Genomic DNA, 9825 nt, shown 5'->3' on the forward strand with positions numbered 1-9825 from the left:
GGGGGGGGGTGTAAATCTGAATCATTTCACCAGCAGCTTTCTTAAGCTTCCTCTTGGCCCATCAGTTTTGTCTGATGTGGCTGTCAAACTGCTCTTTATAGTTCTGTGGTATTATAACTATATAATTGTAGATGTGAATTCTCCAGCTGCTCAGCTTATCCATCTTTATAGACACACGACTGTCCCCATCACGTGGGTTCTTTTATCCCCACACAGCGTCCTGATAAAACAACAAATTGCATTCGTTTCAGATCTCTCGTTTAGTTTGGATATTACTCTTTCCAAAGTGGCAGCAATCTTATGACTGACGTTACCTTTAACTTCTCTTTCCTATTGTTGGAAAGAGAACCAAAACTGAAATATGTGTGCAAAGAGGAAGAAGAAAGGAAGTGGTATCAGATATGATCAACTATCATTATTACACAGGAGTTTTACACCTTTGCAACCTGACATTGTTCTTATTAGCTATTGTGCTTTAGGGCAGTTTTTTAAAGGTTAAAACCGTGCTTTCAGATGTATAGATAATTACAACATTTTCCACACATATAAATGATTTTGTGTGTGTTATTGGCAGAAGTGTTTAAAGCCAACATAAACACAGTTACAACTGAAGTCTAAAGAAAAAAAATCCTTGTTTGCATCAGTCTTCTTTTTGTCTCTTCAAAGTGAATCAGATGGTTTGGAGACTGCTGGAGTCCACCCTTTGTCTCCTCACACTCTACCCTCTGCAGGTCTGCTCTGAGACGTCCCCTTTAAACACTCGCTGATCACTGACACATTCAGTTGCCGTGAATCTTCCAGTGGCTCAGCATTCTTGGGTTCCTTGTTGTCCATTTTGCACTCTCTCCACGGGTGAGTTTGATTGCCTTTAAGACATTAAAATCAAGGACTTTATTTTTTTCAAAAATAGGTGTAATATTTATATGTAACTAAAACTTCTTTATTAACTCTAAATATTCAAAGCTGGAGATGCAGAATAAATGCAGGGGGGAGATGAAGGTTTTTCATCATGTCAAACGAAGCAGAGGGCTGTACTTAAAACTGAAAACCCGTTTTAGTTTTGATATTAACAGTCACGGTAACCTGATTGAAACTTACAAACTGAACTGCTTATGTAATAGGTCCAGTTATTAAATACAGTTTAAAGTATCATTAACATTTTATGATGACGTGTATTTCAACACACACACTTGTTGTGTTGATATTTTCTTATTCTATTGCTTATTGTTTATAACTATTTATGAATAAATAGGCAACCGTAGTGGAAACAGATGTTTCCATGGGAACTTGTGTTATGGAAACATCTGTTTCCATAACTAAACATCTGATCAAAATAATATACACTGATACTGATCATGAGCCTTTAACAATCATAGCATTCAAGTTTACAGTAAGCATGCTTGTGCAGGTATTAAGTGATTTATGAGTTAACATTGTAATAGATTATTTATATGTGCAGGTTTGGTCAAACACACTTTCTCATACACAGCAAAATGTTTCTGTTTAGTGTTTTTATTTAAGTAAAGTAATGGGCACAAGTAAGTGTTTTTGCAGCAGGTTCCTAGTAACAAACTGCTTAAAGATACAATTTAAGATTGTTTTTGTGATGGTCTGTTATGTGTAGACGGTTCATATCTTGTGTCTTTTTATGTGTAAATGATTCATCACTCAGTGTAAACTTTCCTCTGAAAATAGCGATGCACAAAGCCTCGACTGAAAGTGAGTGAAAAGACATCCGATGTCCAGCGACTCTGAAGGATCTTCAGAAAGCTTGCACATCACTGCTGATGAACACTTTTTAAAAACAATTTCAAACCATGACTCTTTGAAAGCAACATTTAAAAAAATTAGGGCTGGATCAAGACTTTTGCACAGGACTGTAACTCATGGCATATAACCCTTTTAATACACTTTTAACTTTAAATCAACCCTTAACTATTCTTAATAATAACAGTAAACCGTACCGATGTTTTAAAGTAAACTCTCCTGCAATAAGAATTGAAAGCAGTGTTGAACTCAGCAGGTTGAGCTGAGGGCTGCACCAGCAGTGAAACGAGATGTGATATTACTCCACGTCGCTTTTCTTTTGCTATGTTATCGCAGTCTGACGATCAAAGCTGCTACATGGTTTCTGTTGATGCCTGCTGCGGTTAAATGACAAAACACTGAAATCGATTTATTTCAATGAAGAGGAAACATTACATGGAATACTTAATTGTGCAAGACCTGCAGATTTCTGCTGTTGAGAAACGTAAAGATCTGGATAGCGATGACCTTTACTAGTTATCATGCTGCGTTTTATTAACCACTTTTTAAATAAAACAACAAAATTTGCTCCTCGACTGACTGTTGAAGTCCATGTCAGTAAACCTGCACAAACTTGATTTGTTAATCGCACTTAGAATGGATTACAATGTTCCACCATCTTTTCACCACCTTATCTTGCATATTTTTGTGTAGTCCAGATTGGAATTTTGGAAAACACATAATTCCCATGGACTTAAATGCAACAGTAACATAAGGTATTAACAGTTAATGTTGTGTGATGTGACCGGAATGTAGAATAAGTCACAAAGGTGGTTCATTAGAAAAACAGTAGTATTGTGTGAATCAATGATTTCATGATATGTAACTCTGACAGTAACTGACATAATGCTTGAGTTTCCTGCTGACCCGTGACGGTATCCCGTTGGTTTTACCTGTTCGTGTCGTGATTGGAAGAGCACGCGGCTCTGACCACGTGCGAGACGCTTTGCTTAGTTGTGTCACTAAAGTTCAGCTGGTGTGAATGCTTTGCAACAGAGTGTGCGTGAAGTTACAATCCCGGGAATCTCTCTGCATCGGAGGAGTGTGTGCAGGACCATAAAACCAGCCTAACACTCAAGCTGGTTTTGAGAGTGTGTCCGCCGTCCCACCCCGAAACTGAAAGAAGAGGATTTAAACGCAGAGCAGGGGGTGGTGGGTTACATGCTGCTATTAACTATTAGCATGCAGTCAGCTCCAGTTTAGTGCAATAAAAAAGCTGCACAGTGTTTCAGGGACAAAGTCAATTTATCTCGTGTTTGTTATAATAATAATAATAATAATAATAATAATAATAATAATAATAATAATAATAATAATAATAATAATAATAATGGATTGCATTTTATATACAAAGCACTTTACAATACCACTATTCATTCACTCTCACATTCATACACTGGTGAATGAATGTGAATGTGGTTGTTCTTCTTCCTCAGTGATGAGCAGAGATGGGAATAACGGCGTTACAAGTAACGTTTTCAGTAACGAGTAATCTAACTAATTACTGTTCCTATCGTTACAACGCCGTTACCGTTACTAACAAGAAAATGCGGTCGCGTTACTATTTTTCAACAAACAGACGGTTGAAGCTGTGGTCGTCTTACATCAGCTGAAGGAGCTGTCTATGCAAGTAATCTGGGCGCTACAGCTTTAAGCAGCTGTGCGCGCTCCCGCAGACAGACGATCATCTTTTGGCACAACAGCTGGAGCTCAGGGGGCAAAACAATCGCAGCAGTGCTGCTGTTTGACTGAGGAAGAATAAAGTAGTCGGGGTGAGCCAATCACATGACCACTTAAAGACAAAGCAACAAGGTGATATGTACCAGTTTATAAACTGTGTTGATCGGCCAGTAAAACCAGAGTCACGATAAACAAGATATACGCGGCGTTAATGACAGCGCAGCGAGCTTATGTCATGGTCCTGAGTCTGAGGCCTCAGTGTTTCTTTAAATTATTCTATGTTCTTGTTTATTCTGTTATGTCTTTTGTGTAGGTTTGCTGTATGTTAGAGTTTTGTTTTATGCCTGCCGATGTTCCCTCTGTCTGTCCATGGTGTCACTGTGTCTGCTCGTGAGTCTCTGTTAAGGTCAGTGTCTAACAATGAGCCTGGTCCTCTAACAGACACAGAGTCCTCTGTGTTTTATTCTGAAGGTCCTTGTCTCATGTGAGTGTGTAACACAAATAATTTGTGGCATCTTATTGAAGAACAGCTGATTGTTCTGTAAACACTTTGAAATGGTCATCAAAAAAAGATAAATGGCTGCAAATAACTTTGTTGTTTGCAAAAGTTGTGCATATGATTTTAAAATTGACCATTTATATTTGCATTTAAAGTTATGAAATATGATCCAATAAACATGTTTGTGGTTGTTACAGTAAAATATAACTTTTTCTACTCGGATTTTATGTTTTTTGTCTGATTTGTGTCTGAACTGTAGATTCAGACACGCGAGGTTGTGCTGATGATTCCAAACAAGGCAAATAAAGAGTTTTTAAATGTGGAGGGAAAATCAAAAGTAGTTAAAAATGACCAATTATACCCTGGACCCCAAAGGGTTAAACTTTTTTTTAAGTAACACAATAGTTACTTTTCAAGTATTTTAGAATCTTGTAACTCGGTTACTAACTTACTTACTTTTTTGAAGAAGTAACTAGTAACTACAATTAGTTACTTTTTCAAAGTAACTTGCCCAACACTGGTGATGAGCAGGTAGCATGACATGGATAACCAAACTGGTGCAGAGTTTGGAGAGGCGGCTGACCCAGAAACCAAAGCTTTCAAACTACCACTCACACTCACTGTGTTTCATGACTTTCCTCTGAGAGCTCTTTGCACTAAAAGACCCAGTTAAAGGAATCTAATCATGACGCCTCCTGGGATGCTCTAATCAGACGGTGCATAGGTGGGTGGCTACTTAAACAGTGTTGCATAGCATCTTTCTAAAACTGCCAAAATCGTTTATTTTTCTACTAATACAGATGTAATGTTTTAAAGGTAAATAACTTGTATATACAGAATGTTCTATCATGGATGTAGCAAGCAGGCAACCATCGACAGGGTAACATCCCAACAAGGTCCAAGTCTACTGTAACTCTGCTACCTCCCAGCTCGCTGTCTGGTATTCTCTTACATGCTCGCAGCAGATTGTATTGAAGTAATGTGTTTGACAAGTGTTAGGATCAGTATGAGATCTGGAAAAAATTCAGAGGAAGAAATGTAGTTTCAGCTTGCAGTCTGATGAGACTGCAGTGGCAAGTTTAACATCTGAGGTATTTATAAATATTTGATTGTTTTTGCAAAAGAGCACTTTTAATAATCACGTTGTGTTGGGATGAGCCTGGTTAATGTAACATTATTCCAGATTGTTCCATTGCAAATACAACAGCCTAAAGTTCAAATGTAAATGAGCCTGTTTCGCTGAAAATGAGTCATTTCTATTACACACCAGTGGAGAGGATCAGGGCTTGTTTAAGTCAGCAGTTTCTCTTCTCAGTTTTGAAACAAATGAACCCAGCAGGATGGAGTGTGCAATGACTGGGTTAGTTATTTCATAATGCTACTCTGTCCTTAAATCTTTGAAATGAGTGCCTTCAATAGTCCTGGCCATTTTTGTACCCATCAAACTGTGTCTGATAATATATAGCATGAAGTTGGGATGCTCTGTGAAATAGGAATAAAAGCAGAATGCAGTAATTTGCTAATCTCATCAACCTGTGAGAAGTGGGAATAAACTTCTTTGGAGCCCATTGCTCCTGAGAAACCATTTATTGTTGTGAATTTTACATTGGAATGATTACTTGTGCGCTGATTTACATTAGTGCACAAATATAGTGTCATAGCTAGTTATATAGCTATGGGAATAATGGCATATCATGCTGTCCCTGAGATCCTTTCAGATGTTTTAGCAGAAGCCTGTCTGGCAGTCTCACACTAAGGGACAAGGTGCCTAAACTCATCAGATGTTCCTTCTTGTGTTTTATGAGCATTTTTTCCTGACTAAAACGAGTCTTTAATGTTTCTTGTGCCACAGGGTAAACCGCAGCCATGGACAATGAAGATGACCAATTTAGTATCTTTATGACTCTGTTTAACGACACAGAGACGACTGACCAAAGCTACGTGGTCAGTGAAACTGTCCAGCTCTGTGACAAGAAAGGTGTCAATGAATTTGGTGCAAAATTCATCCCAGTTTTCTACTATGTCAATTTCCTCTTGAGTTACCTTGGCAATGGGCTTGTCCTCTTCATCATCTACAAGTATGAGAAGCTCAGAACAGTGACAAACATCTTCCTCCTGAATTTGGTCCTGTCCAATATCCTCTTTGCCGCCAGCCTCCCCTTCTGGGCCACGTACCATCTATCTGAGTGGATGTTTGGAAATGCCCTATGTAAGGTGGTCAGCAGTGCCTACTTTATTGGTTTCTACAGTTCCATCCTCTTCCTTACACTTATGACATTTGACAGATACCTAGCAGTGGTGCATGCAGTGGCAGCTGCCAAGAGCAGGAAAAAGCTATATGCTATCATTGCATCTGTGATCGTTTGGTGCATCAGTATTGCAGCGAGTGTCAAAGAGCTGGTTCTTCGAAATGTCTGGAAGCATGCTGTTACTGGACTGATGTGCGAGGAGTCCGGATTCACAGAGGACACCATGAAGCGCTGGCGTCTTTTCAGTTACTACCAGCAATTTCTGCTCTTCTTTCTTCTCCCCCTGTTCATGGTGATGTACTGCTACATCACCATCACCATACGCATCATGTCCACCCGCATGAAAGAAAAGTGCCGTGCCATAAAGCTCATATTTGTCATCATCTTCACATTCTTCGCCTGCTGGACTCCATATAATATCGTCATACTTCTTCGAGCAATACAGATCTCCAGTTCCATTGAAGAATCGTGTTCTAGCGTAGAAAGCTTGGACTATGCACTTTATGTGACCCGAAACGTTGCCTATTTGTATTGTTGCATTAGTCCTGTGTTTTACACCTTTCTAGGAAAGAAGTTTCAGAGCCACTTCAAGAGGCTGGTGGGTAAGAAGATTCCTTGTTTGAAGAGACACATTAGCTTCAATAGCCAGAGCACCAGGACAACGTCACAGCGGACACCACACTCTTTATACGAGTACTAAACACCCACATGTGTGTTGGTCTATTGTTGTAACGTCTCTCACTGATGCATTCTTTAGGCCATCTGTCACCAATGTAACTGGCAAAGGTCAGAGATGATGGCTACAATCATTTTGTTATATCCCTGCAGCACCAAACCAGTCTGGCCCCGTGTTCGTTGTGTTGCGTTACAAAGTAATTACATTACATTTTTCAGTGATGCAGTAATGTAACATTTTACTGTAGCAAATTCAGTAATTGCATTAGTTACAATTATGTTGTTACTTACAAAGGTTCTTCAGTTGTCTAAGTAAGTACGAATTGGTTTTTACAGCACATTTCACAGACAGATGTCAGAGAGGCATCTGTGCACCAAGCAGACACAAAAACAAAATCTGCTTCATGTTTATATGTTTTTTTTCTTCCTACTACTTGAACAACTGATTTCAGTTCATGTGCAAGTGGAGGAAAATGCTGGAGCTTTGGGAGATGTGAACATTTATTTTTCTTGTATAACAGCGTGGTAGCACAGTGCAAACTGCATGCAGGGCAGAAAAAAACTCTTTATACTGCTAACACAACTTTGGCTCAATCATTGGCTCAGACAGCATGCTAATGCAACGCTAGCTGAGAACCCAGAGAGATTTTAAAGCTGAGTCTTTGCCGACCCAAGCTCAGCAGACAGAACTTGAACTGCAACAGGTACCAAAACGTGATTAGCAGTCAAACTTCCAGTGTGCTGTGGCGACCGCTTTGAAGGCTGGTTCCACCTTTGCTTTGTTGTCATTTTTGTGTTCATATGTAAATACTAGAAAGAAATCATATAGGTAACCTAATATGCAACGAATCCTTCTCTTATTAAACATAAACATTGTAGAAATACTATTGAAGTGTACTTTTATTTGATACCTACAGACACTGATACAATTATTAGGCTACTTAAAAACATATTGCCTTGAATTATATAATTATAATAATGCATGTGAAAGTTTGATATTCTGAATCTTTGTTTAAGGAAAAGTTTTTTAACTGGACAATTGAACGTTTTAATCTAATACTATTCACTCCACACGGCTCTCAACAGATGATCAGTTTTTGTTATTATCAGTTTTCCCTGATAATAAACAATCTTTAGTTGACTTCACTCGTCTCCTGCTGCGCCGCTCTGTCAGATTAAGTTTTAAACCTGCTTCATGTTTGTCACGTGTTTAAATCAAGAGTGCCTAACTGAAATCATCCAATAATGTTCTATTTGTGTTAACATGTATTAGACTCATACTCAAGAACAGCTATGAAATTACTTTTGGTATGCATACTTCATGTGTTACGTTACAGCTATATCTACTATAGTCATGCTGTAGAATTATGATTATGTGTTGCCGAAATGAAACAACTGATTGTCTGGTCAGTCTCTGGTTTGTGATTTTCAGGCAGCAGAGCAGAGTGGGATCATATATTTGAGAAAGTGCGAGCTAACAGCTCTATGTTTGCTGGATAAAGTGATGTTGGTATTAATCGTTTGTAGGTGTTATGTGGATGTAGCCAAAAAGCTGAATGAAAAGATCAACCCAGGATGCTTCTGGAAACATGTATTATTACCAGGCTGATATGTAGTTATGTTATAAACCCATATGTTATTCACAATACAGAAAACATTGCACATTTAAACTGAGACATCAAATTCCAAATGAACTATTTGATTTGACACAAGCTTTTTGGAACTGGGATTTCATTTCAACAGTTTAAAGCTACTGAATGATGACGTTTTGGCTACTTCTGCACCTACTGCATATTTCTGTATTCTGCTTTATGATTTGATGGTTTTTATATTGACTGTTCTTGTATTGTAACATAATGTATATGCTTGCGATGCATCTGTATCTTTTAAATAAACTGTATGGATGATTTAAACTGTTCCTCACTGCCGTCTGTCCTTTTATGGAAACATTTCTTACCACTTTGGGAGTCTTAGCAAACGACCAGATTAGTTCCCTTTTCTGACAGAACATCTGGTTGTTGCTTCCTGTCACATACGCATGTTCTAGTGAATCACCTCGTGCAACAGGACAAAATAACTATGTATTACAGTAACATGCTGAAATGATGAAATAGGCTTGGTTATCTGTACAGTGTGAGTCAGTGTTGTTACAAATATTGTTCATCATTTTCATAAACACTGGCCTGAGGATCTGGATGGCCATCACCCTGAGCACGCCGTATCTACTGAGCTGGGTTGGGTCTGGTATGCTCCAGCACTTACAGCAAGAAGGTTCGTAGCTAAAAACCCAGCTGGGGCCCATTGATACTGGGATGGTGTGACAGGTAGGGGGCAGGACACGACCACGATTCACCATTCAGTGACATCTTTACACACGGTTGCTGTACAAACCACAGCTGCAGCTCTCCGCTCACAGCGCGACATCCACATCAGCAACAACACAACAACAGGCCCTAGTTCATTTATGTGCAGCGGAGGAGTGATGTGCTGATTCCGTTCAGGTGCGCCAACCTCCCCCACAGCCACGCCACGGACCACGCCCCGCCACATTTGGACGTTCTCCCTGTGCAGCAGCAATTCATTAGTAATTCCAAATTGGCCATGGATGTTAGATGAAGGGTATAACATTCGAGTTGTGTTCCTGCCATCAAATTCAAAAATGTTTTTTTCTGAAATATTGGATATGTTTAATATGTTCTATTGTCAATAATCTATTGTCAATTATAACCACTCTGACTGTGGTTCATAATGGTTATAAGAAGAACAGTTAGATGTACTAAACAGATTCTTTGTAAATCCATCCATCCATCTTCATGCGCTTTATCCGGGGCCGTGGGGGCAGCAGCCTAAGCAAAGAGGCCCAGACCTCCCTCTCCCCAGCCACCTCCTCCAGCTTATCCGGGGGAATACCAAGGC

The 9825-nt window shown here is 39.2% G+C and overlaps 1 protein-coding gene across 1 annotated transcript; it reads left to right on the forward strand.

Moving 5' to 3' along the window:
* The first annotated feature begins 718 nt into the window (after nt 1-718).
* Nucleotides 719-8827, forward strand: ccr12a (chemokine (C-C motif) receptor 12a). The gene is made up of 2 exons (XM_005751588.2): nt 719-852; nt 5838-8827. Exon 2 carries the CDS (start codon nt 5852-5854, stop codon nt 6932-6934), a length of 1083 nt encoding a protein of 360 aa, XP_005751645.1. The 5' UTR covers nt 719-852; nt 5838-5851; the 3' UTR covers nt 6935-8827.
* Nucleotides 8828-9825: the final 998 nt, after the last annotated feature.

The sequence above is a fragment of the Pundamilia nyererei genome, unplaced genomic scaffold (genome assembly GCF_000239375.1).
Source record: "Pundamilia nyererei isolate P.nyererei 1_Seehausen unplaced genomic scaffold, PunNye1.0 scaffold00318, whole genome shotgun sequence".
NCBI lineage: Eukaryota > Metazoa > Chordata > Actinopteri > Cichliformes > Cichlidae > Pundamilia > Pundamilia nyererei.